This window comes from Oncorhynchus masou, chromosome 1 (assembly GCF_036934945.1).
Source record: "Oncorhynchus masou masou isolate Uvic2021 chromosome 1, UVic_Omas_1.1, whole genome shotgun sequence".
In the NCBI taxonomy this organism is placed as follows: domain Eukaryota; kingdom Metazoa; phylum Chordata; class Actinopteri; order Salmoniformes; family Salmonidae; genus Oncorhynchus; species Oncorhynchus masou.
This window is the reverse complement of record NC_088212.1, coordinates 20,071,794-20,085,077: the sequence shown is the minus strand read 5'-3', so window position 1 is coordinate 20,085,077 and position 13,284 is coordinate 20,071,794. Positions and strand designations below refer to the sequence as shown.

Genomic DNA, 13,284 nt, shown 5'->3' with positions numbered 1-13,284 from the left:
GCAATGGAGATAGGCCACAGCTTCCTAATCACCTGCTTCTCTATTAGCTACTACCTGAATGTGGATGCATTGATAATCATCTCCATAATGAGTGATAGCCTTGTCACGTGTGGTAGACCTCTGTTCCATTGTTGTACCTGCCTGGAGCGTTACCTGGCCGTGGTCCACCCTGTGGCCTACCTGAGGCTCAGAGCCCCCCGGTACAGGTGGGCCCTGACTGGGGTTATCTGGCTGGTTTCCCTGGGCTGGGTGGGGGTGATGGTATGGTGTTTTCCATTTTATCCCACCAAACTCCTTTTTGGCTTGTTCCTACCCCCTTTAATGTTCATGTGTTTCTGTAGCCTGGCCGTTCTGAGGGTTCTGATTCGTCCAGGGCTGGGGGAAGGGGGCGGGGACAAGAAACAGAGGGAACAATTGAAGATGAGGGCTTTCAGAACCATCATGGTCATCTTGGCAACACTGGTGGTCAGTTTCGGGTCGTCTCTTATTGTGTCGGTGGTGAAGGATGTGATCCCCTATGACAATGGGTGCATAGCTCTCGTAGTGACCTTCCTGTTTTTTTCCCCCAGTTCTGCTGTTCAACCTCTTCTTTTCTTACACAAGGTCGGGAAACTGCATTGCCTTTAAAACCCTATGTCTAGGGCAATGTTTCCCAACTCCAGTCCTTGAGTAGCCCCAACAGCAAACATTCTTGTTGTAGCATCTGACAAACTCACCTGATTCAACTCATTGAGGGCTCGATGATTAGTTAAATCAGGTGTGTTTGTCCGGGGCTAAAACACAAATTAGTGCTGTTGGGTTGACTGGAGTTGGGAAACACTCGCCTTGGGAATGATATTCTGTGCATCAGTGGCTTAGCAACCTGTTGGCCTGGCCCTGTAAAGGTTTTGTATAGCACATGCGCAGAGCATAACATGGACATTTAGAAAACAGGCGTCCTGGGGTCAAGACAAACAGGATGCTAAAGCCTCAGGGCTTGTTTGACATTGCAGTTGACACTGTAGGCAGCTGCCCACTGACTGATGTCATGGAAAGTGCTGGTGTTCTTTATGTTTTACACACTCGGTGTATACCAACAACCACAAAATGTAAATCCACTCAGACGGACTCTAATTGACTTCCTAATGCAGGCATGCCTCAAGGGAGGGTGCAAATTGGGAAGAAACAATATTTTGAATTCTGTTGGAGTTGATGTCTGTCACCAATTGGTAAGAAATTGTCACCTCAGTATCCATCTGGTCCTAGTCATGTCCAACATCACAATGTATTTTTTATGGTCTGTGTGCAGTAGCGCTTTCTGCCCACATGCTTGTTGGTCATTTTTGGAGGAATGTGATTGTCCCATATTTATTTGTCCTCTTTTTGTCTTTGCTGAAGCCCAATTCAAACACTTTACTTTCATAAAATAATATACAAACACCATCATTTGTCACTTGAATGATCTTCCTCTGTAAGGAATGTTTATATCCGATATGATTTTACAATAACACATGTTTAATTTTGGACTGAGTTTTCTTTTTCTTAAATGTTTTATATACAAAAAAAAAAAAATACATCACACACAGGTGTTAGGCAACCTGTCATCAGGTTATTTGAATATGGTTCAGTCTCAGGTGTCTGTTTTGTTTTGCTTATTTGAATGGGACCAGCTCTGCCACTGCTAAAAACGTTCAGTTGTCTAACTATATTGTAGATAACAATTGTTTATTTACTTATCATTCACAGCCATCTAGACTGATGCCGTAAATTAGAACAGGCTAAAGCATGACAGTGCAATGTACAGTGCATTCGGAAAGTATTCAGATCCCTTGACTTTTTCCACATTTTGTTACATTACAGCGTTATTCTAAAATTGATTAAATTAATTTTTGTTCCTCATCAATCTATACACAATAATGACAATGCGAAAACAGGTTTTTAGAAATGTTTGCTAATTTGTCAAAATAGAAACAAATACCTTATTTACATAAGTATTCAGACCCTTCGCTATGATACTCGAAATTGAGCTCAGGTGAATCCTGTTTCCATTGATCATCCTTGAGAGGTTTCTACAACTTGATTGGAGTCCACCTGTGGTAAATTCAATTGATTGGACATGATTTGGAAAGGCACACACCTGTCTATATAAGGTCCCACAGTTGACAGTGCATGTCAGAGCAAAAACCAAGCCATGAGGTTGAAGGAATTGTCCGTAGAGCTCCGAGACAGGATTGTGTTGAGGCACAGATCTGGGGAAGGGTACCAAAACATTTCTGCATCATTGAAGGACCCCAAGAACACAGTGGCCTCATCATTCTTAAATGGAAGAAGTTTGGAACCACCAAGGCTCTTCATAGAGCTGGCTACCCGGCCAAAATGAGCAATCGGGGGAGAAGGGTCTTGGTCAGGGAGGTGACTAAGAACCCGATGGTCACTCTGACAGAGCTTCAGAGTTCCTCTGTAGAGGTGGGAGAGTCTTCCAGAAGGACAACTGTCACTGCAGAACTCGACCAATGGTAGAGTGGCCAGACGGAAGCCACGCAGCAAAAGGCACATGACAGCCCACTTGGAGTTTGCCAAAAGCCACCTAGACTCTCAGACCATGAGAAACAAGATTATCTGGTCTGATGAAACCAAGATTGAACTCTTTGGCCTGAATGCCAAGTGTGACATCTGGAAGAAACCTGACACCATCCCTACGGTGAAGAATGGTGGTGGCAGCATCATGCTGTGGGGAGGTTTTTCAGCGGCAGGGACTTGGCGAGAAGTACCTCTATGCAAATGCTTGTGACAGCTCTCGGCTATGAAAAGTGTCATCTGTAACAAAACAAATGGCACTATGGTAGATGGCATCCAAAGGTTTAAGAGTAGTAGCAGCTGCACCTTGATAAATAATATCACCATAATCCCGACATCTTTACCAATGAGTGGGAGCTGCTGCGACTCAACACCTCCATTCGTCATCGCCCAAGTATTGGGAGCGATGAATTGTGGCCACCTTCAAAGCAGCTGAAAGTGTGCAAGCCTGGATGGCTGTATGGCCCATAGAAATAAATGCCAGTCCACCCATTGTGCTACCACTGACTCGACTGGACACACCCTTTCTAATCATTCTATTTCTATGGTGTGTCCACCGATGCCGTTAACCTAGTCAAGACAGGTCATTTCCATCTACCTGGAGCTAGTCAGCAGTCATCCCATAGTGGAACATGCCTCAGACATGGACGACCCACAAGTCCAAGATCATGGATGTAGCTGCAAATTCAATCTCAAAAGCCTCCAACCAACTTCAGGTCCTTGTGGGTGATGTTTTAATCCAAAGTAGCAAGGCCATGCTCCATGTAGTTAATGCTATCAGCCTGGAGCCCTCTACAGACGTGTCCTCTACCAGTGATTGCTTTAGAATTGCATCTGCAGCCAAGCAGAGGGTAAAAGGAAAGGCTTCTTCTCATCACTCTGAAGAGATATGCGAGGGGAAAAATAAAAAGCCTGTAAGTATAATGCTTATACCTTGTTGCCCTGTCATACAGTTGATACTGTTTATATCTTTCTTTCTATTCAGGCCCATGTGGCTTTCAAGAGAGGATGTAAGGCAGAAGGTTAAGAGCCTCACCTCACCCCATAACACACAGGGATATCAGTAGTGGGAGGCTCTCAATGCTGCCGACACTTGTGATTGAGACTAGGTTGCCTCTGCACCCACCAATTTTACCATCAGTAAACTTTGAGGGGCATTTCATTTGAATGCATTTTGTTTTTCTTTGAAACCCCAATTCATATCATACCAGTAGATTATTAATGGTCAAAAGTAACCTCACTTTGCAATAGCTTTGACAACATTTCCAGTGCCCTCTATTTATTTGTGCAACAAACAACCCAAAGATAAAGCCTTACACTCACAAAAGAAAGCCTCTTATCTTTGGTGAACATCCATTACAAGAAAAAATTCATGACACATGTTAAGTTAGACCAAGGAAAACAAAAACAATGAGAATGTTATACTTAAACACTTAATAGCTGAAAGACACCAATGGCCGTATCAAAGCCAACCTGCTTTGGCAATGTTTACGCAATATATTTGTTGACCTATTATGCTTAGGCCTACATGCTACTGCGTGAATGCTGCCCAGTGGGTTTGGTTGAATCGAGCCCCAAGTCTCTACACTATCCTTGAAATTAATTATCTAATAAATTAGCATTAATGGTTATGTAGCACTCCACTTGTTGCCAAACTGAATGCTTTTCTATTTATTTATTACCTATCTGGGGTCAAGGGGCCTGTGACTAGGACTGGGGAGAGGATCTCTTTCTCAACAAAACATCATGAATCTCATTGACTCTGGAAGCCCTTATGGACTATCAGACTCAAAATAAAAAAATCCAAGCCTTTAAGTGACATTCAGTTAACGATTCCCTCAAAATCTCTTGGTCATCAGACCTCAAATACTATTCGAAATCTACAATTAGTTAGCTTTTGCCAGTCTGGGATGTCCGGTAGGTGAGGTTTGCACTTTTGTGACATTTGAAATGATTTCAAATAGTATGGGAACCTAGGCCTGTTGCACATACACATGTAGAGGAGGTAGGTGACAGACACCCCAAACTAAAGCTGTAACAAAGTGTTATGGACTGGCCAACACTTCCTATGGTGATCCAGCATTCATTGCCTGTGTATCTGGGTAAAGTGAGACGTTTTCATCAAACCTTGAATGGGAGATTATAGACTACACCAAATACAAACAAACTGATCAAATGTTGTTGAAACAGCAGTGATCCCTGCTGTTTTCTGTGCAGAGCATTCTCATGGCTCCACCGCTCTGTGTGTGTGTGGGGGTCCGCTCGTCTCATTTATCCCTGGTGTTCAAGTCCCCCAAAGAAAGATAGGGTAGTTACAAATCAGTCTCCACGGAAACAACTCTATCACCAGTCCAGTCTCCATGGAAATTATCCAGCGCTGGTACGGTACCAATACTCGGGAACATCTTCTGTTTGAAAGCTCAAATGACATCAAGTGTATGAGAGTTTGGAGAGTTTGGAGCAGAGATTGCTTCTCTGCTGTCTCTGGTTGGAGAGATGCATGCTGAGATGCATCCACTCAAAGAGATGCTTGTTGGTAGTGAGTGCCCAACCCTTCCTTTCTGTTAGTGATCTTTGATTGAGTAGATTACTCAGAGAAAAATGGGGAACCTCCCAAAAATGGCAAAATAAGTGTCCTTTTTGTGTTCAGATCCCTGTCAGGGTAATACAGAAAATTAGTTTATTTTTATTAAAGGGTCTTCATTTTTTGGACTGTGTGAGACAGAGTAAGAGAGGGGTATGTTCATTGAGTGCATCTTACCACTCTTGTTCCACAGCTTAAGAACAAACTTGAGTTAATTTAAATTGGTTTTACATCTGAATAGGATTTGGTTTTAAACTATATAGTTTAAAAGGAATTAAATTAGTTTGTAAGAGGAATGTGTATGTGAACCCTGGGAGGGATAGAGACCAGTGTTGCCAACTTGAAGTCACTATATTTAGAGAGCTCAGACCCCCACAGCGACTTTTTTCAAAGAACCTAGCGTCAAACTACTTTTCAGGCTGCCTTTGGAGAGTTTTGATACCATTTAGCGACTTTTCCCACAAACAAGAATGGGAATAGCTGCCTATGCAACAGAAGTAACAGCAGGTGCACACACAGGCAGAGAAGCACAGGGGGAAGGGGTGTGCGGCAGGAAAAGGGGTGAATTTCGGGGACCGCAGCAATGCAAATTGGAGCCGTGAAGTTGTGGCGTCAACTGCAAAATGTAATCTAGCGACAAATCAAGCAGCCAATTGCAATTCTTACAAAATGTTTTTTGCAACACTGGTAGTCAGCATACATGCCAAATTCGTGTCATCAAAAGGCATGCAATTCTGTTTAATTGTTTAATAAGGACCCATCAAATAGTTGAAAGAGAAACAACCATTTTTGGTTTATATCACTTTGTGATATAATTGACCACAAGTAAAGTTGCATAAACTAACCCACTGATTATGCCTCATGAATGTCAATGAGGGAGATAAATTAGAAAAACCAAAAATGCCATAATAAAACAAATAAATCTGATCCCCATACAGATGTTAAAATTATGCATTTGGGCATGTTTGACAGAGATTGAAACAAATCTCAAGGTAAAGTAAGTGCCAAGGAGATGCCTTCAAGCAGGGATGGAGCCAGCAAGAGTGTGTGTGTGCGCACGTGGGAAGGAATCAGAAAGTAAGGACAGAACAGGACGAGGCTGCAGCGGAGTCCTCGGTAGGAAGGGTGTGGGAAGGAGCAAGATAAACAACGAGAGGAGAAGGAAGGTCATGACTCTTCGTTGCCCGAGTCTTCCTCGTCATTGAAGCCACCCTCTCCTGCCATCTGGCCCACTGCCTCTGCATCATCGTCATCGTCGTCCTCCTCCTCGATGTCATCATCGTAGAGGTCATCGTAGAGCAGGTCCGAGCTGCTGTCGTGGGAAGGCACTTTGGTCTGGATGCAGTACTCTGCCAGCGTAGTAGGCACCTTCACGCCGTCCTGCTCCGCCTCCACTTTAGTGGACACAACCTGCTTCCTGAGAGAAATAGACAGCGAGAGAGAAATAGAGAGGGAGAGAGCACAACAGACAGAAGAGTGAAAGGTTCCAGATATAAAAATGAAGTGAATAATTGCACCCGAATTTTCACGTTTAGTTGCATGTGTATAAACGAGCATGATGTTGTTTGTCATTTTGTGTTTAAAAGAAAGTGAATTCTAAGAACCTGATGATCTCGGCGTACTCTTTGTCCTTGCCCTTGCTGTCTCTCCACTTGCGGAACATAACAGAGGCATCGACATTGGCCGGGGAGAAGGTGTTGGGCTCATTCAACAGAGAGATCACACTCAGTAGGATGGTCCTGAACATACAGACATATACATATACAAATGTCCAGAGAGTTGGGGGTGTGTTCAGTTGATGAAACATTTTGCTACATTTTGCTAGCATCACACCGCACAACTGCCCTCTGAGCCACCATCATTACAATGTTCCTCAACAGGTTGTTCAGAACAGTACCCTGTCTGTTCACTTAAATGTTTGCTAGGTTTACTTCATCCTGAACGCAGCCCAGGTGTTTTACCTGACATTCTGGGTGGGATTCCATCTCTCAGAGGGCAGCTCTCCGCTCCGGGGGTCGTCAACAGGGGGGTGAAGGATGGAGATACACACGTCCCCATTCTGTAGACAAGCAACATGTTACACTCCACAGCAATAGCAACAACTGACCATAAATTCATATAATCACACAAAAGCAAGACACACAAACACAGCGGGGGTCAGTGTGCTGCTAACAGCTTAGCTTCCTCCACTGTCCGACTGCACCATACTGGGCTTGAACCAGTGATCCTCTGTTGCGCAACACACATTACTGCCCTATTTGACAATGTTCCAACGGGCTGAGCCACCCAAAAAGTACCAAGCTAGTTGTGGAATGAGCTTACGATCCCTCCTTAACTCTTACACAAACATACAATGTTGTACACCTCACCTCATATATGTTGGGGTGCCACATCTTCGTGAGGAAACGGAAAGTAGGTGGACAGTAAGGGTAGTCAACTGGAAACTTAATGTGTGCCTGGAAATGAGAGAAAATCAGTGATGTGTGAGGGCAGGAATACTTTGACATTTCAGAGAGTGTGTTGAAACCCACTGGTGGATTTTGGCCTGGGTGACAGATAACAACTCAGTTGTAACATAACAAACAAAGGAGTATTTTTCGATGGTCATTCAAGTGGTACGCCAAGTTTGTCAAACATTGCTCTCTAGGCCGGGGTATGCACTCACGCAGCTCAATAATGAAGTAGAGGTGCCTAACGTTACTCCTTAGTCCAAGGACCTTACATGTTATGTTTAAAGGGTGAATTAGCTCTGGAAGCCAAAGCAACCAACTACTCCCATCTAAATGGGAATCGATTCTCAATTGCGGTGCGGTACGGTTCCAGAAACATAAATCCTTCTACTTTCATATCCCATCAAAAGAATTCACAAATGCAAATCACACACTTACTTTACATTGTTTTAACACAGTTGCAACCGACAGTATTTTTCAGTGACAACACGTGTCGTCTGTCTTCCGTTTACACCATAAATTGTGGTTTACACAAAGGTGTTCGGTGACACATATAGCTGATTAGCACAGGTAGTCCACTGTCTTCCGTAAACAAGCACTGTAACATGGAAATATGGCTGTGTGAGAACCATAACCCTATAAAAGTTGTGAATCAATTTAACCTTATGTTTTTAGAAAATTATATTTAAAAAAATATAATTATAATAATGTACTTGTAAAAAAAATATTGCACTCAAGCACTCAATTGTTGTCATTAGAAGACACTGAGTCTGAACTGTAGATGGTAAATTATTTATTGGGAAATCAAACTTGAAGCTGATCCAGCATTTATAGAAATGTTTCATGAGCTGAAATAAAAGATCCCAGAAATGTTCAATACGCACAAAAAGCTTATTTCTCTCAAATGTTGTGCACAAATTTGTTTACATCCCTGTAAGTGAGCATTTCTCATTTGCCAAGACAATCCATCCACCTGACAGGTGTGGCATATCAAGAAGCTGATTAAACCGCATGATCATTACACAGGTGCACCTTGTGCTGGGGACAATAAAAGGCCACTCTAAAAATGTGCAGTTGTCGTCACACATCATAATGCCACAGATGTCTCAAGTTTTGAGGGAGCATGAAATTGTCATGCTGACTGCAGGAATGTCCACCAGTGTAGTTGCCAGATAATTTAATATTGATTTCTCTACCATGAGCCACCTCCAACTTCGTTTTAGAGAATTTGGCAGAATGTCCAACCGGCCCCACCGCAAATTATGTGTAACCACGCCAGCCCAGGACCTCCATATCTGTCTTCATCACCTGCGGGATCGTCTGAGACCAGTCACCCGGACAGCTGATGACACTGTTGGTTTGCACAACCAAATAATTTCACAAACTGTCAGAAACCGTCACAGGGAATCTCATTTGCATGCTCATCGTTCTCACCAGGGTCTTAACCTGACTGCAGTTTGCGGTCATAACTGACTTCAGTGGGCAAATGCTCCCTTTTGATGGCCACCGGCACACTGGAGAAGTGCGCTCTTCAGAGAATAATCCCAGTTTCAGATGGTTGACAGCATGTATGGCATTGTGTGGGCGAGCGGTTTCACATTGTGAACAGTGGCCCATGGTGGCGGTGGGGTTATGGTATGAGCAGGCATAAGCTATGGGCATAGAACACAATTACATTTTATCGATGGCAATTTCAATGCACAGAGATCCTGAGGCTCCATTGTCGTGCTATTCATCTGCCGTCATCATCTCATGTTTCAGCCTGACAATCCATGGCCCCATGTTGCAAGGCTGCACACAATTCCTGGAAGCTGAAAATGTATCACTTCTTCCATGGCCTGCAAACTCACCAGACATGTCATTACCCATTGAGCATGCATGTTCCAGTTCCCACCAATATCCAGCAACTTCGTACAGCCATTGAAGAGGAGTGGGACAACAGATGTGTTGCACTGCATTAGGCAAATGGTGGTCACACCAGATACTGACTGGTTGTCTGATCCACACCCCTAATTTTATTTCAGGTACAGTATCTGTGACCAACAGATGCATATCAGTATTCCGATTCATGTGAAATCCATAGATTAAGAGGGCCTAATGAATTTATTTCCATTGACTAATTCAGTAAAATCTTAAAAATTGTTGCATGTTGCATTTATATTTTTGTTCAGTGTATTTCTCGCCGATATGAAATACAAGGTCCATATGTTTCCAAAACCGTACTGCAAGCAAGCGTCGCAGCTCTTAGCAATACTCGTCCCTACAGAAGGAACCTTCCTTCACAGACTCTTATATGTAATGTAATGGTTAGAGTCATGATTAAGGGCTAGCACTCACGGTGGCCAGTCAAACACTGATTGTCTACATATAAATATAACAACAAAAAGTGTGTTGTGTTAGGCTATGCTAAAAGTACTGTTTGGATTCTTGTTTTATGTCTATACTATAAGACTAGAGTTAGCCCGGATCAGGTGTATTGCCCACAGACAAAGACAGACTAAATCAGCAATTCTCAACTAGTGGGTCGTGACCCAAGTCACGGGAGGTTTTGAATGGGTCATAGGTGTCTGAGTAAAAATGAACTATTAATATTGTTTTATAAATGATTTGATGTGAAAAAAATACTTGTCTGAATTTAACATAAACCAGGTAGAAGTGTGAATAAATTATAATGAATGTACATTTTTAAAATAATTTAATCTCTGAACATTTTTTCTTCAATCACAGTACTTTCAATGCTATTTTGGCTGATTTTGTGGTCTCAAACCAGTGAGTTTATAAACATTCATGTAATTGAAACATTTAATATCAATACAGCATAAAAAAATCGTTTTCCTGATTGTATTTTGGCAATTATTTTTCTTGATGCAAATATTGGGTCGCAACTGAGACAACCTGGTTCAATTTGGGTCCTGAGGCAAAACCAGTTGAGACTAAATTATCCCTCACCTTGAAGTATCCCCCCTCGTAAAATGTGTTGGGGGGTCCAAATATGGCCACCTCCCAGTTGTACAAGTCTGACTCTTCTACTGGGGTGATGCGGAAACCCTCCACTGGTTCCTCTTGGAGAGACTTCAGTTCAAGCATCAGTGCCTTATGAGAGCTTGGCATCTGCTGCTGCGCCATGGTGACCCAAGAGTAATGAAGTGTCAAAACCGGACGACCCCGTTTGCTCTCGCTCTTTGGCAGTTTTCTCAACAGCCAGTCAAATAAAACAGGACCAATTCAATTTGCTCGTCCCAACAAGCAACAGCTGGTAGTCATATAAATGTATGCAAGCATTAACCTCCACGTCTTGATGGTAGGTGGCTAGCACTAGCTATCCACATAACGGTGCAGCCTGCTCTAAACAAGCCGGGAGCATTAAACTAGCGACAAAACTTCTGCTGGCAGTGTTGACAGTTCATTGGATAATGAATAAGTTACTATTGGTAGAGACTAAAATATTTATATACAGTTTTATGACACGCCAAATGTTTTATCGCTGCATATTCCTCGATCTGTGCATCTGTTATTGTTTTATTCTGGGGGTGGTCAGGTTTACAAATGACCTTCTGTCCCCACGTTCAAAATATAGCTAGCGTCTTTGATATCCAACCATTTATAACTTGTTTCATAATGTTATGAAAAGTACAATTAGATGACAAACGGTGTTTCTGTTTTTCCTGTGTCATTCGTTCGTTCTAAGTAGATCTGTCAAGACTCTGCAGATCCTGCGGGTTGTTTTGACATTTGTTTGTTTGAGAGCTCGCAAGCTGCTCCATGAGTCTCAAACTCTACCAACGTTCATTATTCGTTTCTTTGTTGTGTAATCATATGACCAGCAATATCTCTTTAAAAAAACTACAGCGTTATAAATTAATCCACATTTGTGTAGGAACTTCCTTCTCTCTTAAATTCCAACCTTTGCTTCCTGGAGATTTCACTGCGCTTGCTGCCTCGCGCACTTACGTCGTAGCGTAGGCAACACCTTGCACTTACGTTTTACGTGAAAAACTACGTAAAAAATATAGCTAGGTTATTTGGTATCCAACCATTTTAACTTGTTTCATAATGTTATAATGAAAAGTAGAATTAGATGATAAACGGTGTTTATACTGTTTTCCCTGTGTCATTCGTCCGTTCTCTGTAGATCTGTCTAGACTCTTCGCAGGCCCAACGGGTTGTTCTCAGCCTCTTGTTTGTGTTCGGGAGGATAGCTTTTCTCTGTATCCCACGACCCTTACAAAACAAAATCGCCGAGTGCAGAAAATTAAGCAATAATGCCCGAGGGGGTGTGGTATGGACGATATACCACGGCTAAATTATGTTCTTAAGCACGACGCAACGCAGGTTGGTAGAAGACCGCCCTTAGTCTGGTATATTGCCCATATATCACAAGCCTTATTCTATTATAATGCTATCACCACCCAGAAGGCGAGATTAGTACAGGTGCATCAAAGCTCAGACCAAGAGATTGAGAAACAGCTTCTATCTCAAGGCCATCAGACTGTTAAACAGCCATCACTAGCACAGAGAGGCCACTGCCTACATACACACTTGAAATCATTGGCCACTTTAATAAATGGAACACTAGTCACTTTAATAATGGCACTTTAATAATGTTTACATATCTTGCATTACTCATCTCATATATATTCTGTATTCTATACTATTTATTGCATCTTAGCCTATGCGCTCTGACATTGCTCATCCATATATTTATATATTCTTATTCCATCACTTTACTTAGATTTGTGTGTATTAGGTATTTGTTGTGGAATTGTTAGATATTACTTGTTAGATATTGCTGCACTGTTGGAACTAGAAGCACAAACATTTCACTACACTCGCAATAACATCTGCTAACCATGTGTATGTGACCAATGCATTTGATTTGAACTGATTACCAATGTAATTAGAGCATTAAAAATAAATGTTTTGTCATACCCATGGTATACATAAGGTCTGATATACCACGTCTTTCAGCAAATCAGCATTCAGGGCTCGAACCACCAAATGTATAACTGTAGTTAGAGTGCATTATAACTGCAGTATGCTGCAAATACTGCGTCCAAAATAAAATGTTTTTACTGCAGTAATTTTGCAGTGTAACTGCATTTACAGTGCAGTATAACTGCAGTTCAACTACAGTACACTGCAGTTATTCTGCAATTACTGCGTCCAAAATACAGCAGTCGACTGCAGTTACTGAACTTTTACTACAGTTTCAAAAGTGCAATCTTTTTTTATAAGGGGTGCTGCTAGTGCTCGCTCCGAGTCTCAAACTCTACCAATGTTTATGATTAGTTTTAAAGTTCTCCTATGACCAGCAAAATGTCTTTAAAAATAATTATACGGTTATAAATTAATCTATATTTCTGTAGGAGTTTCATTTTCTCTCTTTCGTTCCTCACTTTGCTTTGCTTCAGGCAACACCTTGTACTTACAAGTTGAAAAAGTCATTTTTTTTGTAACACTCAATTAGACCATGGCCATTTCAAGTTTATCTTTCTAGAAAATAAAGTTATTTCAGAATATTTAGGCATGTTAGCTGGCTAACTCAGTGATCCTGCTGTGTGGTATATCCCTCTGAAAGACTGAGGATTATCCCACTGCTGCCAACCAATATAGTGATAGAAGGGTGGGGCTTGACTGTACCATTGGATCCAGTAGTACATTTGTTTTTTCAAGAAAATCATACATGGGCTGTTC

The 13,284-nt window shown here is 42.0% G+C and overlaps 1 protein-coding gene across 1 annotated transcript; it reads right to left on the bottom strand.

Annotated features, from left to right (window-relative positions):
- Positions 1-3,814: 3,814 nt before the first annotated feature.
- Positions 3,815-11,523, bottom strand: LOC135529125 (ubiquitin-conjugating enzyme E2 R2-like). The gene is made up of 5 exons (XM_064958029.1): positions 10,540-11,523; positions 7,510-7,596; positions 7,102-7,199; positions 6,745-6,879; positions 3,815-6,557 (listed from the first exon to the last, which is right to left on the bottom strand). Exons 1-5 carry the CDS (start codon positions 10,714-10,716, stop codon positions 6,308-6,310), a joined length of 747 nt encoding a protein of 248 aa, XP_064814101.1. The 5' UTR covers positions 10,717-11,523; the 3' UTR covers positions 3,815-6,307.
- Positions 11,524-13,284: the final 1,761 nt, after the last annotated feature.